General features: G+C 41.5%; 2 protein-coding genes across 2 annotated transcripts; both read right to left on the reverse strand.

Annotated features, from left to right (window-relative positions):
* Positions 1 to 10,614: 10,614 nt before the first annotated feature.
* Positions 10,615 to 11,719, reverse strand: LOC147642691 (uncharacterized). The gene is made up of 3 exons (XM_086839422.1): positions 11,374 to 11,719; positions 11,122 to 11,305; positions 10,615 to 11,065 (listed from the first exon to the last, which is right to left on the reverse strand). The coding sequence occupies exons 1-3, from the start codon at positions 11,717 to 11,719 to the stop codon at positions 10,615 to 10,617; spliced, it is 981 nt and encodes a 326-aa protein (XP_086695548.1).
* A 505-nt stretch (positions 11,720 to 12,224) lies between these two features.
* On the reverse strand, positions 12,225 to 12,695 carry LOC147642692 (uncharacterized). Its single transcript, XM_086839421.1, has one exon. It carries the CDS (start codon positions 12,693 to 12,695, stop codon positions 12,225 to 12,227), a length of 471 nt encoding a protein of 156 aa, XP_086695547.1.
* Positions 12,696 to 19,926: the final 7,231 nt, after the last annotated feature.

Below are 19,926 nucleotides of genomic sequence, written 5' to 3' on the forward strand. Positions count from 1 at the left end.
ATCTCCTACGCTCTCCCGCTCTCGCTGTGACTCTTAACTTCATTCTTCATAGCTCTGTTGTTTTTTTTTTCCTCTTTTTTTTCCAAGTACAAGTACAGTGGTAAGTCCTTATAATGTCCGTAAATATAGTCTGTTTCGTCAAAACCTGCAAGAAGGCTATTTCTGCAAGTGACCTTACAATCGGCTGCTGGCTGTGCGACAACGTCATGCACGCCAAGTGAATTGCAGTTGCAGCTCGGACAGTGGACGATGTAAAAAAAAACATCGGCCTGCGTTACTGTTGTGAGGCCTGTCGCGATGTAGAAAGGGAGATGATGTCTTTCATGCGGCAAACCAAAAACGGTTTTAAGGGCATTTTAACGAGTTTTCGTAAAACTCTTGATAGAGACGTATTTTTGATTCGCGGCTCTCCCCTGATCAAACATAGGAAGATGTTCTCGCCCTTATACAGGGTAACACCAGGGCCGATAAAATAAAGATGAAGGTGGAAAAGTTTAAATTTTCTTTCGCTAGGGATACTTCATTTTTCAAAATAAATGTCCCTAACGAACTCTTTAACACTATTTGCTTTCCCAACTTTTGGCCAGAGTACAATGTTGTTAAGGAGTTCGAAATGAAGAAAAAGAAAAAAGTGGCATTTAAGAATAACTCTTCACAGGCCTGATCGGTATGATCGCCTGCGCCTTCTACGTTTCCCGATCCCGACCGAAAAAACTAACCCACTGCTACTAAGGGAAAATAAGTTCTACATGTTCACGTCCCCGTGTATAAGTTTTTATAAAAAAACGACGCCAAGAATCTTTCTACGGTTAGCTAGGAAGGGTAAATTAATTAAGAAAAGTCTACTAGAGTAAGGCAGCAATCTTAAATCAGCATCCCAGGTTAAGCCTCGGAGGGCAAACAGCAAAAAGTTATTTTGGACAGATTCAATGCGGATACAATGGACTCCGAATTGAGAACTCCAAACACAAAAACCACACTCCAATAAAGAGCGAACTAATGACGTGAAAAATATATTTCTTACATAAGAAGAATCGAATTCCTTCGACCACCTTTTAATAAATACAATAAATACACCTGTGGCTTAGTTAACGATGCGAGAAATATGCTCGGAGGACGATAGTTTAGGATCTAGTCGGACACCTAGATCTTCAACTAGAGAGATACTTTCTAAAGCGCAGTCGTTAAGCATATAAGTGGAAAACGAGGGAGTGACTCGGGAAAATGTCAGTTTGCATTTAGAGCTGTTGAGATGTAAAGAGAGCAAGCTTTTAAGATCCAATTGTAAGTTTGACTGGCATGAATTATACTTATACTCTAACCAAAAACGGTTTTAAGGGCATATTAACGAAATTTCGTAACTATTGAAATGTCTTGGTGCTGGGTACCCAATCAAATAGCTTTACGCGATTAAATGAACCTAGGCGCAAAAAGCTGCTATTGGTGGGCATCCTGCAGATGGACCCTAACTACCTGCAATGGGCTCCAGCAGCTGCCCTCGACCTCAGCATCGACTCCAAGGGTGCTGAGATCGAGCGCCAGAAAAGATTCGGTATCTGAATGTGCAGCGGGAGTGCCCGTACCGCCGGTGACTTCTGCTTTGTCCCTGGGGATCGCAAATATTGACCCCTCAAAGTCCCGTGCACAGAATGATAGAGACCAGTGGGTAGTTCTAGGAGATTTTAATATCCCTGGTGTTATTTGGTGCTCAAACAATTCCACCAATACTCTCCATACACCTACACAACATGACTTTATCGCTGGCTTGTTTGACATTTCGCTGTCTCAAGTCAACCATGTGCGAAATTCCATACAGCGCTTGCTCGATCTTTGCTTCGTCTCTGATCCTGCGAGAGTCAGTTTAGCAAGGGTGGCGCCTCTGACGCAGCCCGAAGATCCTTATCATCCAACTTTCGATGTGACTCTTGATATTGGGTGTGACGTACAGCATATTTCTGACCGTCCAGCCAATAAAGTCCTATGTTTTCGCAAAACGGACTTTGAACGGCTGAATAATTTTATAAACGAGTTCAATTGGTCCGATCTATACATGTGCACTGACATGGCAGTTGCCGTTGATATTTTTTACAGTGCCATGAATTCATTTTTTACTGAATGTGTTCCGTTATATTATCCGCCAAGCTCGAATAAACCGCCGTGGTTTACTAAAGAGTTGAGCCGACTTAAAAATAAAAAATCTAGACTGTATGCTAAATTTAAAATCACCGGTTCTCAATCTGCCCTTTCATTTTATTTATCAGCTCGGTCAAACTTTTCCGTGCTGAACGCGCAGTGTTACAAAAACTATTTAACTCGTTGTAGGGCCCAGTTCTCACAGGACCCAAAACAGTTTTATAATTTCGTTAACTCTAAACGTAAACCTAAAACAAATCCTTCCTCGCTTTCATTTGAAAATACTACCGCAAATAATGATCAGGCAATAGCCGATCTATTTTCGCAGTTTTTTCAAACAACCTATTCAATCTCTTCGTATCTACACCAGACCTATTCTTACGATATACCCAAATCAAGCTTAATTTTCTGTCCTAGCCTAAACGAAAGCTCTCTCCTTTAAGATCTTCATCGTGTCAAGCCAGTTTATTCGCCAGGTCCCGACGGAATTCCTGGCAGTGTGCTCAGGCATTGTGCCGACGCCCTGTGCTATCACCCTTCTGAAATTGTTTACCTTGTCCTTGGAAACCTCCCACTTTTCCATTATTTGGAAGGAATCGTATCTTATTCCTCTCCACAAAAAAGGAATCAAATTGGATGCCAGCAATTATAGAGGAATCTCTAAGTTGTCGGCCAGCCCTAAATTATTTGAAAACATTATCACCCCCCACTTACAGCACCTTTGTAGATCGGTTATTTCTCCATGTCAACATGGCTTTATTAAGCGAAGATCAACAACAACAAATCTTTTGGATCTCTTTTCCTATATTATAAGGGGCTTCCATAATAATTTTCAGACAGATTAAATCTATACTGATTATTTACCTATGTTACTAAATACCCTATGATACGCTATGTTACTAAATCCTTATATACATCTTTAAACCTCCCTATCTTAGAATATGGATACTGCGTTTGGAGCCCTCAGTACGGCGTCCATAGTAAACGCATTGAGTCGGTTCAAAAGAACTTTTTACTTTTCACGCTACGCGGTTTAAATTGGGATGCAAACCAAAGATTACCTTCCTACTCTAGTAGACTCCTATTAATAAACTTGCTAAGCTAAAGCAAGCTAAAGCTAAGCGTTCGATCGTAAGTTGCAGCTCCGACGAGAGAACAGAAAACGAAAATATATAAAGCATTTAATCAACCTAATTCGAGCGTTAGTTATTATTGCTTAATGGTGGCAAATTCGTTGTCTTCCCCATAAAAAATAATGATTTGTACACACTAATCTGTAACGTAGATAGCCTTCCCAAATAAAAATCTTTAATACAAACACACTTAGTAAACAAACAATCTCACAATCTGGCAGTACAACGGTAGTCAATTTTTTCGTATTCTGTCCTATATTTTTCATCGCGCCTACTAACACCTTACCCAAACAGGCACGTGCCTGGTGTCATACGGGCCACTTGAATGTACTGACCGTAGTGCATCAACGTCCAAAATTCTTTATCAAGGCTTGATCCCAATATTCCATCATCCTACGTCTCCTCTCCAAGAACGACTTTCAAGTAGATAGCTCATTGATAGACAAATCCTCTTCCCATATATCGAGCGTCCTCTGATCCTGCTTGCTTGCGACGATGTGAAATAGCACTCCATCCAAGAACAGATTGCTCGCAGATGCGGACTCGACACCTTTTAACCCAAATATTTCCTGTACGTATGCCGGAAAATGTAAAACTTAATTATAAAATCGATTGTTTAAAAAATTCAGAGCCATTTTGTAATTGGCATTCGAGGGCTCAAGCGAACGTATGGTCTCTATAGCCACGCAGCCTAAACTTGACCTTAGATATTGTAATTTCGTCATTTCCGTTGACCGTGGTGAACGTCGCAATAAAATCGTAGAAATCAGAATAGGATCCATAGAAACGAGGTATCTCCAGTGTAGAATGCGTACATATGTAGATACATACATATAAATAAGAATGCAACACTTTGTTGTTATGCCAACAAAAGGCATACATAAGCAGCGACTATGTAGCAGCCCGCCTAAAGTTAAATGTCCTCTGCACATGCTAAAGTGCAGACGAAATATGATCCGCACTCGATTACAGCGACCGCACAAATAGCAAAGTTTCCACGCTTAACCGTCGCAGTGTCTCTCAGCTAGCCAGCAGCGTTTCCGTTGCTGTACATAATAAGCCAATATAAAATGTATGTAAGACGGCTGCTCACTACATTACAGTGCATAGCACTAAGGCTAAGAAATTATTCAATAAAAATCTATCTCCTCCAGAAGAAAACAACTGGATCAACATTGATTATTTTGGACGGTTACTTCACATAACAAGGCGACCGTGACAATCTTACTGCAATCTTCAGATGAAAAAAAAATGGAATTTCACCTGTAGCCATGACAATCTTACTGCAATATTCGGATGAAATATGTATAAAATGGAATATCACCTGTAACCGTGACAATCTTACTGCAATCTTCGGATTGCGAGCCGATAGGCCACGGACAATTGCAGCAGAGAAAGCAACAGCGCGAGGGGCACTCCATCCCTTGCGCCTTTGAAGGAGCGTCAGCATAGCAAAACCGGCGAAGACCAGCTGACGCGAAGGACACCAACAGAAAAGCAGCAGCCAGCACCGGCATCAAGGAAAGTGAACCGGCAGCGTTTTAAAGAGCGCACACAATTTTTTTTCTCTATTGCAAATTTTTTTTTTCATTGCACTACGATGCATATTTTTTTTATTTATTATAAAAACAAATGTAAAATTGAGCGAAACGTTAGCACGTAAAGCTATGCGAAACTATAGGCAGGCAAACTGTAAATTTTACCTTAATGCGAAGCAATTTAGTATAGCTTATTAGCAAATTTGATGAAGATTTGCCTAATGATTATAATTATAATTTAAATAATTATATATATAAACTCAGAATGGCCCTAGCATTAATTAATAAATTAATTAAAAAAATAACATAATCGATTAATTAAGTGATATTAATAATAATAATAATTCATAATAATTCATATTGTAACACTCAAAGTACAGGTCTCAGGCACTGGGTAAATTTCCCACTAGCAACCAAATTAATTCAAATCCTAAATTCCATGCCTAGCTGAATAGCTAGCTAAATAAATTTGAAATCTATATATATATAAAAATGCTCTGTTCGTGTCTACATCCTTCATAGACTTGAAACGTTCTGAACCGTTTAAGCCCAAATTTTTACACAACATGCGTTGAGGTTCCAGCTCGGTTATTGTCTACTTTTGATGTTGATAGCTTATCTGCGGTTGCGAATATATCAATTTTTTTCGCGTTTCCCCGTGCCCCTACTGCTGCGCCCTCTACAGGCAGCCAGCTGAATCAAAGAATTTCCTGTCAAATATTCAAAACATATTGAAAGAAGAAACTTGAAAAGTTCTGAACCGTTTAAGCCCAAATTTATACACAACATGCGTTGAGGTTCCAGCTCGGTTATTGTCTACTTTTGATGTTGATAGCTTATCTGCATTTGCGAATACATCACTTTTTTTTAGCGTTTCCCCGTGCCCCTACTGCTGCGCCAAAATTGAAAGAAAAAATTGAAGATAAAAATTTAATTTTTTTGGTTCAGGTTCAGTAAGAAACGAAGTCATGCCACCCAAGAATGCGAGTTTGGGTCGTCGTACTCGCAATACAGAAGCAAACAGACGTAAGATTACGAATATGACTGACGAAGAACGGGCCTCCATCCGAGAGATTGAGCGGCTGAGAGCAATGCAGATTCACAACGCGGAATCAGCAGAAAGACGAGCAGCTAGGCTAGAGCGAACACGATTGAGAGCTAGGCAGTCCCGTTCTGCAGCAATCGATTTGATTCACTCTCAAAATAATGAACGCGACAGGGCAAGGGTAGCTGAAGTGCGTTTACAGCTTGCAGCAGATCAAAACCTGCAATACAATCGTCTTGCATTCAGATATAATCCAACTGTTGATTACAGCTCGAATCGCAATGTCGTTATTGGCCGGATGCATCAGGTCTGCACATACTGTCAGGCTCCTTCGATTAAAACAGACGAAACTTCGGTCCGAGGAATATATCCATTTGCCGGATGCTGTGATGAATAACCGTGATACAACCAACGTTGGAAAGCTCACGATTTTGCCATCCTCATACATAGGTAGTCCACGCCACATGCATGAATATGCTCAAGATGCCATGGCATATGTTCGTTGCTACGGCCGTCCAGATTTATTTATCACCTTCACATGCAATCCAGCTTGGGACGAGAAAGTACAGCTGTTATTTCCTGGACAATCATATAGGGATAGGCATGACATCACAGCCCGTGTTTTCAGAAAAAAGCTCAAGTCACTGATGGATTTCATTGTGAAACATGGAGTTTTTGGATCTGTGCGGTGCTGGATGTATTCAGTAGAATGACAGAGAATGGAAGAGAGTATTGCCGCACGCGCACATACTGATTTGGCTGTATGATAAAATTACTCCAGACGAAATCGACGATGTTATATGCGCTGAGATTCCACGGGCCGAGGTTGATACGGATTTGCGTGAAGTTGTCATCAAGAACATGATCCATGGCCCTTGTGGTACCCTCAACCCATGTTCACCATGAATGGTAGACGGGAAGTGTTCCAAGCGATATCCTCGAGCATTTACAGCCAACACCGTAACAGGGGACGATGGATATCCTCTGTATAGGAGACGGTCAACTGAAGATGGAGTGACTTCGGCAAATTTAAACATGAGAATTGGTGATATTGAGGTAGACAATCGTTGGGTGGTTCCATACTCACCACTATTGTCAAAATCATACTAAGCGCACATCAACGTAGAATATTGCAATTCCGTGAAATCGATTAAATATAACTGCAAGTACGTGAATAAAGGCAGCGATATGGCAGTTTTTGGTGTTCAGGCAGAAAATAGTGACAGCAATGCAGTACGAGTTGTCGATGAAATCTCTCAATACCAGGCTGGAAGATACATAAGCAGCAACGAGGCTGCATGGCGAATTTTTTCGTTCCCAATTCATGAACGCTATCCAGCTGTAGTTCACTTGGCAGTCAATTTGGAGAATGATCAACGTGTCTATTTCACAGAACTAAATGTGCAAGAAAGAGTCCTGAATCCGCCTACGACAACTCTGACTGCCTTCTTCACCTTATGCCAGGAAGATGCTTTTGCCATAACCTTGATGTATTCAGAAGTGCCCTCTTAACCATAATATGCCACAGAGAAACGTGGCAGGGTACAGCTAGTTTTAAAATAAAAAAAAAAAGTTTTCAGTTCAGTTAGTATAATTAAAAATAAAAAAATAAAAAAACAAATTGAAATAAATTAAAGCCTTAGGCAAGAAAATTGTTCTGCTTATGAACAGTAATGCAATAAATAAATATTCAGAAGATTTTCTAATGGAATCAAATCATAATTCTGAACAGAATTTCAAAATGGGATTAGTAGACGCTAAGTCAGTGGATTCTACTGCTAACGTTATAAATAAAGTTGAAATAAGCAAAATAGATCTAGATTAACAAACATATTACTGATAATCATTGTTGTTATAATGTGTGCGAATTGCTTTTACAAATTTTATAAGCTGCACAATAAATGCCTAAAGAAAAGATTCATGACCCGAGCAAATGACTTGGACAAAATTTTAATTGGCACAGCACAAACACGATGATTAATCGTAATTGACATAATTTATAATATCATATTTCAACGTCATACTACGTTCGTATTCATAGATAATGATGCCGCCGGTGGTAGCTCAAAGGGTTGAGACGACAAACACTGGAACCCGTAGCACTGCCGGTCCGGGTTCGAGTCCCGGTAGTAAGTAGCATGGTCACCCCCGGACCTTCCTTCCATTTTCCATTGAACTTCTCCCCTCACTATTGTAAAAAAGTTGCTATACTACAGTAATTGTACAATAATAAAATTCAGCTCAATAAATAAGCATTTTTTTTTTTTTTTTAATAGATAATGATTACGCAGTATGATGAATTATAAGAATATCCCAGAATAATCTTGAAAAACAAAGTAGCTTGTCAATATTATGTAATGGCCAGAACTTTCTGACGGAATCCAAAATATTAAAACGAGAATTGAAAAATCGTATAAATGTCTAACACAAAATAGACAAACGCATATAGATACAGTTAATAGGCACGCCTTAACATTAATCGACAGCTTTAACGAAGCTTGATTATTGATATACCAACAGAAAGACGTATTAACCACTGAACATAGGTCAGAAACGTCGAGGCTGCTAGTAAAACTGAGAAATAATATCCAAAAAGTTAAAGACAAGCATAATTTAAATTTAATTTTACCTTCTATTTTGAATACACCTGTAAAGTTGGAACTCGGTGAAAACTTCGAAGTTCGGAATGAAGATATTCAATTAAAAGAAGAAGATTTAACAAATCTAACAATCCCTGCTGTTATCACACTGGATTCCAAAGATATTTTATCTGAAAGTGACGAAAGTGCTGATAACAGCCTTGTAATTATTGACACAGCCGCTGCCAAGAGGGCATATATTAGAGAAATTGCCAAGCAGTCCCAGAATTTGACGGAAAGAAAAATGTCTTGAAAAATTCTTAACGGCATTAAAACTTGTCAACCTAACAAAGGAAACTTATGAGGGCACAAACCTCGAAAAAAATAAAAAATGAAACCACAATAGATGGAATCATTGCAAAATTAGAAGCCGTAGTTGTCGGCGAAACACCCGCCAACATAAAGGCAAAAAATTTACATTTTAACGCAGAAAGGCAAAGCTGCCACTCTGTTCACAATTGAACTAGAAAATCTGCGACAGCTTCTTGAAGCTGCATATATTGACCAAGACATACCATTTAAAACTGCTGACATGCTCAGCACTACAGAAGCCGTTAACACAATGATTAGTAAAACTAGTTACGAAAGTGTAAAAACCGTTTTGGAGTCTGTTATTTTCACTACCATGGATGCTGCCGTTAGTGCATGCATCCGTACTAGTACAAGACTTTCTGGTAGTGTGAATACTGTGAGATACTCTAAAAGAGGGAATTACAACTACCGCGGTAGTAAAAATCGTGGTAACTATCGTGGTAAAGGCAATGGTAACTACCAAAACAGGGGAAATTACCAAAATAATAGCTACGGCCGAGGAAATGTAAACAACAATTCCAACTGAGGCCGAAACAATAATAATAATAATACAAACAATGTTAGAGTAGCACAGAGCAATCAGGGAAACTGTCCACAACCCTCAGATATTCAGCAGAAGAAAAATTATGCGGTTCATACCATAAAGCTAAGTTTAAATATATTTGTAGATTTTTTCAATGTGAAGACAAATAAAAAACTTGTATTTTTAAAAGATTCTGGTGCAGACATATCTCAGTTACAGGAAAATTCTGATATTTTTCATGATATCCAAATAAATAAGAAAATAAATATTCAAGGCATAGGCCAAGACATAATACTGTCCAAAGGACTGATTTCAATAGATATACAGACAGGTAAATACATAACTTCACACGATTTTCACATAGTAGATTTGCACTTCGCAATACCTTGTAATGGAATAATAGGCATTGACTTCATTAAGAAGTGCAATTGCGAGTTAGATTTCAAACAAAATGAAGATTGGCTCATAATAAGACCAAATAATCTAAATTTTCCAATTTCCAATAACATACAGTTCTGGTAATAATTTCATTGTTCTACCAGCAAGATTCCAAGTAGGCAGAAAAATTCACCTATCATCAGATGTGGATAGTGTATTAATTCCAAACCAGAAAATTATAGAAGGCATTTATGTTGCCAACACTGTTGCAATAACCAAAAATGCATTTGTCCGATTGCTGAATACGACCAGTACCGATCAAGTAGTAAATATACAAAATTTTTCATATGAACCAGTTTCAAACTACGACATAGTTTAAAACAATAGAGAAAAAACTGTCTTATATCAATGAGCTAAAAATTTTCCACCACACTTCAAACCCGAATTGACTAATTTATGCACCCAGTTTAGTGACGTATTCGGACTCGAAACCGAATCAATCACTACCAATAACTTCTACAAACATAAGTGTCGTGCTTCACTTGGATTTGCCTTTAACGGCTCCACATGGGAAGAAGTTTGTACATTTTATTCTGCGGAAAAATGAACTTAACCTTAATTTTACACTTCAATAAACTCTCACACGCGCTTACCGCAGTGTGTCTTCCTAATTTTCGCACGACAATAAGACGCTCAATTCTGGCGGTTAACTTAGCGATAAAAATATGCCCGTTCACTCTTAAGCTCAAAATCCATCAGTATTTTTTACGTTATTCTTAATATACTAACTACGCATATCGATTACAATATTCGATCGTCGGCATCCCCGACCCCGTGAAGAACCGCTTCACTCAATTCAAAACCGCAAGTTTATAGACGGGTCGCATCAATGTCCAAAATAGGCCGTTGTCGTTTATGCGTACTGTACTTCCTCCACGATGCCCTTGCGCCACTCTCGTCGGGGCAAGGCAGGATCACAGATGAAGACCATGTCACCCAGACGGATGGGCTCCGTCCTCCTGCACCACTTCTCGCGCCGCACCAGCGTAGGTAGGTACTCCAGGACCCACCTCTTCCAAAAACGGTCTCTCAGCAGGCGAGCAATCCTCCACTGCTTTCGTGTAGAGCATTCCTTGGGCAACTCCGCACCCAGGCCAAGGGTATCCGGCAGATTGGCTACTCCCTTGAGTAGGTCATTTGGCGTCAACGGTGCTTCCAGGTCTGCTTCCACCGGCAAATGGGTAAGCGGACGCGAATTTACGACTCGATCAGGAAACTCTCCAATACATTGTCCCTCGGTGCGACTTCCTTTAGGGTATGACGCTGTACTCTTTTGACGCACTGCACCATTCGCTCCTATATTCCTCCCTCAGACGGGTTCGCTGGGCAGTTGAAGATCCATTCAATGCTCCTGCTTGACCGCTCATCCTGAATTTTCTCCATCTCGAATACGTCTCCAAAGCGCCTGACCTCCCTGTCTGCTCCCACGAAGTTCTTGCCGTTATCGCTGCGCAGTCTGTGTACTGGTCCTCTAAGGCAGACGAAATTCAATCGATCGCCCTTGTCGTCAAGCACGTGAACAAGGCGACCCAACGCTTCTCCTTCTGACGGAAAACAGTCACCAACAGTGGCCCAAACTAGTCCAATCCTGTGTATTTGAATGGCCAACCACCCGCTTCCAGTCGATCTTCAGGATGGGGTCCCATTATCGGAGGCACCAGCCGGGCTCGCTGCAACTTGCAATCGTTGCACGACGAGATTACTTTTTTCATAACACGCCTCATCTTCTTGACCCATAATCTCTTGCGGATCTCCGCAATCGTCGCATCCACGTTTTGATGCTTCATTTTGACGTGGAAGTGATTGACGATCATCTCCGTAAGATTGTGCCTGTGCGATAGTATTACGGGCCTCCTCGCACTGTACAGAACGCATAGTACGGCATCAATTCTGCCATAAGCTCGCAGAATTCCATGGTCATCCACGTAGGTCATCAGCCCTCGAATGTCGCTCGTCATGGCGACAGCCTTTCCGTATCCCATCGACCTCAGCCAATTGAGCCTGCATGATTAACAGGTTCTCCGCTGCCTGACATTCTGCTGCTGTAAGGCCGTATTCCTTTAGCACGCTTCTCTGTTTACGGCACCGGCGCGTAAGCCTCAAGACCAGCGCTGTGGTTCTAACCCAGCGACTGAAGTTAAGAGATAACAAAATCATTCGCCGCAAACAAGGCAAACTCACTGGGCTCCTCCTCCTCCTCCTCCTCTCCTCTTCATCAGGGGCATATGGAACACGCTTATTCTCCTCTTCAGGCGCCGGCCAGCTGTTTGCCGGCTGCCTTAAAAAGGCAGGTCCACGTAACCATCGGGATTCCTGACTAAGGTCCACTTCTCTTTGCGACCGAGTCGCATCATCCGCCGCATTTTCGGCTGTAGGTACCTTCAACCTTCGACGAATCCAAAATCTCAGACACTCGATTGCCGACAAACTGCTTGTACCGGCGGTGTGTGCTGCCAATCCATCTCAGCACCGTCTTCGGTCTGACCATAAGACCACGTCGTTGATGACCACACTGTGCTCCTCCTTGACAGTGTTCATTAGTCTGGTTCCAAGTACTGCTGCTTGCAGCTCCAGCCGTGGGATCGACATCGTTCTCATAGGGACACCCTTCGTCCTTGCGCATACGAAGCTCACCAGCACATTATCGTCCTCATATGTGACCCTCCAGTAGGCCACCGCCGCGAATGCAGATTGACTTGCATCCACGAACACGTGCAGCTCTATGGCTCTAACTGCTCCGTGCCCAAAATAATGGCGAGGACAACGGAACTGTCCTACGGCATCCATCTCTTTACGCCAAATCGCAAAGGCCTTGCCAATCTCCTCCGGTAGTGGTTCATCCCACTGGATCTTCTGCCTCCAAATCTCTCTCAGCAACAGCTTCGCTGTAATCATCAGGCAACATAGGAATCCCAGTGGGTCGAACGTTGACATCACAAGGCTCAATATTCCCTTTTTGTAGGAACTCGATCCCCTCTTAGAACGCTGCTTGGCACTCGGTGATAATCCACTTTAAGCCTGAAGTCATCCGTGGCTACCTGCCAACGCATTCCAAGAATCTTCTGGTCAGCCTCGCCCCGTCCAACGCTCTTGACTCGTCCAGGTGGTCCCAACGCCATCTCCACGGTGGGTGAGCTGGATGAGAACTTGCATAGCTCGAATCCAGCTTCCGCGTGTATCTCCTTCACACGGGTAGATACGCTAATATCTTCGCGCTCTGTAGCGAAACTATCCACGTAGTCGTCGACGTGGTGGTAGTCGACGATGGCCTTGACTGCTCTCGGATCCGAGTCACGAAATCGCAGGGTATTCCAGTTTTCACGTAATGTGCAGCGCTCGGCGAACAGGCTGCGCCAAAGGTCATTACGTTCATCACGTATACATCCGGATCCCTTACGTCATTACCATCTCTCCAAAGGAATCTTTGGAACATCTATCTTCGGGTCGGATCAGCACTTAGTGGAACATCTCCTTGATATCGCCGCAGACTCCGACTGCTCCTTCTCTGAAATGAAAGAGCACGGCTTGCAAAGACTTGTAGTGCTGATGGCCTTTGTCCAACGCCGAATTCAACGACGTTTCTCCAACTTTGGCTGCCGCAACAAACAAGTCGGGCCTTAATCGGGCTTGTTCGGGTTTTCGACACCAAAGTGTGGCAAATACCATATCCGGTCACTATTCTCCGCGGCCTCATGTGGCTCCAACCGCCTCGCGTATCCTTTTGCGCCAACTGTTCCTTGCTTCATCTTCTTCTCGACGTTGACCAACCGTTTGTACGCCATCTCATAGCTCTGTGGCAGCTTCACCTGGTCGTCCTTCCAGAGTAGTCCCGTTTGGTAGCGACGCCCCACTCTCACCGTGGTGTCTTCGAGTATCCATTGTGCCCGCATGTCGTCGCTGGCTGCGACCTGTGACACGAGCTTCACACCAAAGTTCTCCAAATCGAATAATCCTCGACCCAATTCTTTTTCCACCGTATCATCCATCGACACGGCAAGTAGGCAGGACCTCGGTGATGGCGAGTGAGTGCCCTTTTCGGGCCCGAACACAACCCAGCCTAGCTCGGTGGCAGCTGCATACGGTCCCTCACTGGCAAATCGCCTAGTTCTCAGTGGCAATCCTAGGTGTCCATGATCCAGGCCGATGAAGTCAACTCCGGCACCACATTGTTGTAAGGCTTCATCAGCAGGCGCGCATCCTTATGCACACCCTGGACATCCTGCCGACTTAACGTCTGCATCGGTAGGCTCAAGCTCGAAATGGCATACACGTTTCTCGGTACATGGCGAGTGGACTTTCCAACTCCACTTATTGTCAGACTCACTCGTGGTCTCTCTGGATGACTCCTTCCTCCAAGCCATTGGATATTTAGCTGTAGGCGCTCTCCTTGTATTCCCAGATCCCTCCGAAGTTCGTCGTCGATCATCGTAACGGAGGATCCTTCATCAAAGAGCGCGTACGTATTCACCATCCGTCCGGCTCCGTACAGCGTTACCGGAAGTATACGGAACAGAAGGCGGCCTCCCTCGGCATCAACGCAGCTTAGATTCCTCTGCACAGTCGAACCCGCTTCCTGCGGTGCCCTTCTCTCCAGGCTGTTTACGGCGGGCTGCTGGTTGTGGCTGTGACCGTCCGTGGTAAAGATCTCCCGTCCGCTCAGCTGCGCGATCAGACGCTGACGTTCCCTGGATGAATCAACAGCGACTTCACTGCCTCGCGAGCGTCATCCTTTAGCGCCTTCCACCTTTCATTGTTCTCCAAATCCGTGCAGTTATACGCCCGTGTCGTCTCCGTGAACGGACAGCATAGGCAGATCTTGGAGCTTTCGTGGCCCGTATGTTCCTTGAATTCCATTCGACGTCAATATAGTGAGGGATCCGACAAGTGGCGATGCTGATGCCACGTTGCGCATATTCACACCCGGTAGTGTGAATCCATGCGCCGCTGCGCAGTGCCTGCTGTGAACGGCGGCCCACTGCAAGGTGGCGGCAGCGTGCACGACGCGCTGTACCCACCGACATTGTGATAGGGCGCCGACCCGACCCCGTTACATGAGGTTTCCTGAACTGATGTCGCTAATGGCACACTCCTGCTCCAAAATGGCGGCTGCGCACGCTTCCCAGGGCTTTAACCTGCTGCAGCTCCTTTTCCAGCGCTGCGATCCTCGCCAGCAGATCAAAATGGGATCCTCTCTCTGGCTTTGATGTTCGCAGTTGAGGCTGCAGTGCTTCCATGTTGGCGAGCTGAAGTAATCTCCGTAGTGGCTGGGCTAGGTAAAGCCGCTGCCGTGGCTATGTCTAAAAGCGGCCAGGTTTCTGTTTCACTACTCACTGGTTGCTGATCCACTCGTGTTGTTATAGGGGTGGCTTCCCCTCCATTCAGCCAAAGGCGCTCCTCCTGAGTGAGCGCTGCATCTTCCCGATTCCAATAGGGCGCTGACATAGCGCACTTCAAATGGCGTACCTGTGCCTCCTTGTCGCTGACTGCGACCACTGACGCCGCCCGCGTCTTCTTGTCGCTGACTGCGACCACTGACGCTGCCCGTGTCTCCTTGTCGCTGACTGCGACTCCACTGACGCTACCCGCGTCTCCTTGCCGCCGGCTGCGACCACTAACGCTACCCGCGTCTCCTTGTCGCTGGCTGCGACTTCTCAATCAACACGTGGGGCGCTGCCTGCGCTCCCAAGTTGCTTTAGCAGTCTCTATCGGACTGCGAATAAAAGGATTTGGATTTGGATTACTAACTGCTCCACATCTGGAGTTCCCGCCAAACAATAGGGAAGAAGTTTGTACGTATTATTCTGCGGAAAAATGAACTTAACCTTAATTTTACATTTCAATAAACTCTCACACGCGCTTACCCAATGTGTCCTCCTAATTTTCGCACGACAATAAGACGCTCAATTTTTGGCCCGTTCACTCTTGAGCTCAAAATCCATCAGTATTTTTTACGTTATTCTTAATATACTAACTACTCCTATCGATTACAATATTCGATCGCCAACAATAAGCAAGGATTAAGGGATGATGAACCAGTCTACATACAAAATTATAAAAACCCTCAAAGTCAAATAGATGAGATACAAATACAAGTACAAAAATTAATCGACAATAAAATAGACGAAGCGTCTGTATCCCCTAATAACAGCCCACTTTTGTTAGTTCCGAAGAAATCTCTTCTAGGTTCTGACAAGAAAAAATGCCGATTAGAAATTGACTATCGTCAAATTAATAAAAAAAACTGTTGTTGGATAAATTCCCGCTCCCTAGAATTGATGACATCTTGGACAACTAGGAAGAGCAAAATACTTCTCATGTCTTGACTTAATGTCAGGATTTCATCAAATTGAACTCGAAAAAATTTCAAGAGATATAACATCTTTCTCAACAAGCAATGGCTCTATCTCTTTATGCGATTGCCATTCGGCTTGAAAATAACGCCAAATTCTTTTCAGAGAATGAAGACTATAGCATTTTCCTTCTCAAGCTTTCCTTTATATGGATAATTTAATAGTCATTGGTTGTTCCGAAACACATATGCTCAGAAACTTAACTGATGTCTTTGAGAATTGTAGGAAATACATCTTAAATTCCATCCTGAAAACTGTTAATATTTCATGCATGAAGTCACATTTTTGGGACACAAATGCAAGGAATAAAGGAATCTTGCCTGACTGACAAAGATTACGACGTTATTAGAAATTTCCCAGTCCCACATGATGCGGACAACGCTAGATGATTCGTTTCATTCTGCAATTACTATAGACGTTTTATTAAAAATTTTGCCGACTATGCTCGTCACATAACAAGATTATATAAAAAATATGAAAATTCAATGGACAGCGATTGTCACTGCTTCGAACATCTCAAATCGGCAATGATTTAAATTATTATTAAATTATTAAACTATTAAATCCGAATTTATCCCAGATTTCAGCAAAGAATTTTGCATAATAACAGTTGCAAGTAAACAAGCATGTGGAGCAGTTTTAACTCAAAACAAAAATGAACTCCAACTTCCAGTTGCTTATGCATCAAGATCGTTTACTAAGGGAGAAAGTAATAAAAATACAACAGAACAAGAATTGGCAGCAATTCATTGGGCAATAAGTTATTTCAGACCATATATTTACGGTAGACACTTCACTGTCAAAACAGATCACAGACCATTAACAAACTTGTTCTCAATGGTAAATCCAAGCTCAAAGGTAACGCGTATGAGACTTGAATTAGAGTATAATTTTACAGTCAAATATCTGAAGGGTAAAGACAGATTTTTGTAGCGGATGCGTTATCAAGAATAACCATTCAGCAGCTACAACAAATAAATGGATCCATAAAGAAAGTCAATGAAAACGTTCATTACGGACATGGAAACAGAGTAGAAAAATTCCATAATAAATGATTTGTGCAAGTATTTACAAATAAATACCATAACATCAACTGCACACCACCACCAGACAGCTGGAACAGTCGAAAGAAGTCACAGAACTTTTAATGAATACATGCGTTCATATACATCGGTTGATAAAACTGATTGGGACGTACGGATCCAATATTTTGTTTACTGTTTCAACACAACGCCATCTATGCCACATGACTTTTGTCTATATGAACTTGTTTTCGGTAAAACAAACAATTTACTAAAACATTTTAATAGCACAGACAACATAGAACCTTTATATAATATAGATGATTATGCTAAGGAAAGTAAATATAAATTAGAAATAGCTTTTATATTCTAGAATTATGTCAGAAGAAAAAAAGAGTAATAATTAGGAATTACATGATAAAAAAAGTAATAAACGTAGATATATCGGTAGGAAAAGTACATAGTCCTACTTAAGAATAAAATATATTTAAATATATACATATTTAGGACCCTATAGAGTAGAAAAGTTAGAAGATAATGATAATATATTAATTAGGGATACTAAAAACAAACAAACAAAAAAAACAAAAAGTACATAAGGATAGATTAAAACTTTATAATAATTGAATTGAAAACTTAAATAAAAACAAAGAATATTGTTCAAACAAAATAATACAAAACAATAAAAAGAAAAATGGAATTTGATAAAGGAAAAAAAAATATTTTTCTTGTATAAAAAGAGACAACACTTAAAATAAAATAATAACACATATATTTTTAAATACACATAGTTTTAAACATATACAGGGGTATTCAAAAGTATTTACACAAATTCACAATTATTTTACCACCAAACATATTTTTGTTATTATTCTTGTTTTTGTTGACCGATTTCCATGCAATTTTTTATTGCATAAATTGATCTTTTCAGAAACAATCAGAAAACGAAAACAAATGATGACGGTTCATAGGACAATATTATAAGCAAAAGAAAATAAGCAAAGAAAATATGAGATCGTCACAAACAAAAATTATTTAATTTTAAATGCTTTAAAATTAAGACGAAAACAAATTATGTGTAAATATTACACTGTAAGTGCATCTATTCTTTTTATAATAGCATTTTTATCTGTAAATTCGTGAAACTTTAGAATTCCTTTTTGGCTCGCTTCTGCAATCTACGCAATGAAGAAAATTTCAGGGAAAACGGTCAACAACAACAAGAACAAGAAACTAAAAGAAATTTGGCTATGAAAATGGTCGAAGTGTTAATACTTTTGATTACCTTTGTACATTTACACATACATACAACCAACATTTTTTTATATTAATATAATATAAACAAAACATTAATTAAAAAAAAAAAAATAACATTAACGTTACGTTATTTTTCAAAAGGAGGGAGACGTAGCATGCGTACAGACGTACATACATACATATAAATAAGTCTGCAACACTTTGTTGTTATGCCAACAAAATGCATACATACATAAGCAGCGACTATGAAGCAGCGCGCCTAAAGTTAAGTGCCCTCTGCACATGCTAATGTGAAGACGAAATATGATCCGCGCTCGATTACAGCGAACGCCCAAATAGCTAAGTCAGCGTTCCCACGCTTGACCGTCGCAGTGTATACATATGTATGTGCGTGCATGATTCCCTCAGCTAGCCAGCAACGTTTCCGTTGCTATACATAATTAGCCAAAATAAAATGTATGTAAAACGGCTGCTCGCTGCTTCATAGCGGACAGCACAAAAGATCTATCGGAGGAGACTGACATCTCCTCCACAAGAAAACAACTGGATCTACAATGATTATTTTGTAAAGGTCCGAATGATTAATAATGTCGATAGATGTTGAATTTGCAGCGGTTGCAGCCGGCAATTGCGACTTGCGATGAGCCCCTAAGCCCCGATTTATATTCGCCTTCACATCCATGAACGCTTGGGAGAATTCATCTGATGGCCACTTGTTTTTTCCACAAAATCAAATTTTTCGAGCGAAATCTGTGCGAAAACAAATGTCTGGATGAAGAAATTGATCCAATCAATTCGCGACATTAAATAAGCTTCATAAAACTGATCTATCGAATCGGCGTTTACATAAAAATTCCTCGAGCTCAATTGCCACAAGAGGGGTTGGGCTTTTGGCTCGCTAGAAGTCAACGTCAGTTGGAGATTCATTTTAAGGCCGAACTGAGTTTTCCGTATTAGAATTAATAAAACAAAATTGTCAGACCGCTTCAGTAGGAATAAGCCCGTTCAGTTTTCTGAGCGAAAGTTTAGAGGTTAGTCAGCGTCGCCGAGATGCAACGGAACATCGACAATGTTGTTGTTGTTAAATTGTCAGCCTAGCTAGAGCTGACGTGGAGGCAATTCTTCCGATAAATCGACATTGATTTGCCTTTGAAATTGTTGAGAAACAGGAGATTAATAATGCACCAGGATTGCATGTTATTCAAGTACGTTTGCAGTAGCGTATATGAATAAGAATTCGTCAGTAGCAAACATAGTTTTACGTCATCTGCGAACATCATCACAAGTGAGAGTAGAACAACTTCAGACAAGTCGTTAGTAAAGAGGCCGAACAGAAGTGGCCCGCTAGCCAAAGAATACGCGGGTAGAGAGAGAAAGCTCAAAGGCAACACGTTGAGTACGTTTAAGTAAATATGTTGCAATCCAAATAGTCAATACAAAAGGGAAACCCAAAAGCATAAGTTTTTTCTGCGAAGAATAAATAATTTACCGAGTCAAAAGATTTGCCGAAATCGGTGAAGATAACGTCAGTTTGGC

Source organism: Drosophila serrata, unplaced genomic scaffold (assembly GCF_035046125.1).
Source record: "Drosophila serrata isolate PLE 108 unplaced genomic scaffold, ASM3504612v1 contig_370, whole genome shotgun sequence".
In the NCBI taxonomy this organism is placed as follows: Eukaryota; Metazoa; Arthropoda; class Insecta; order Diptera; family Drosophilidae; genus Drosophila; species Drosophila serrata.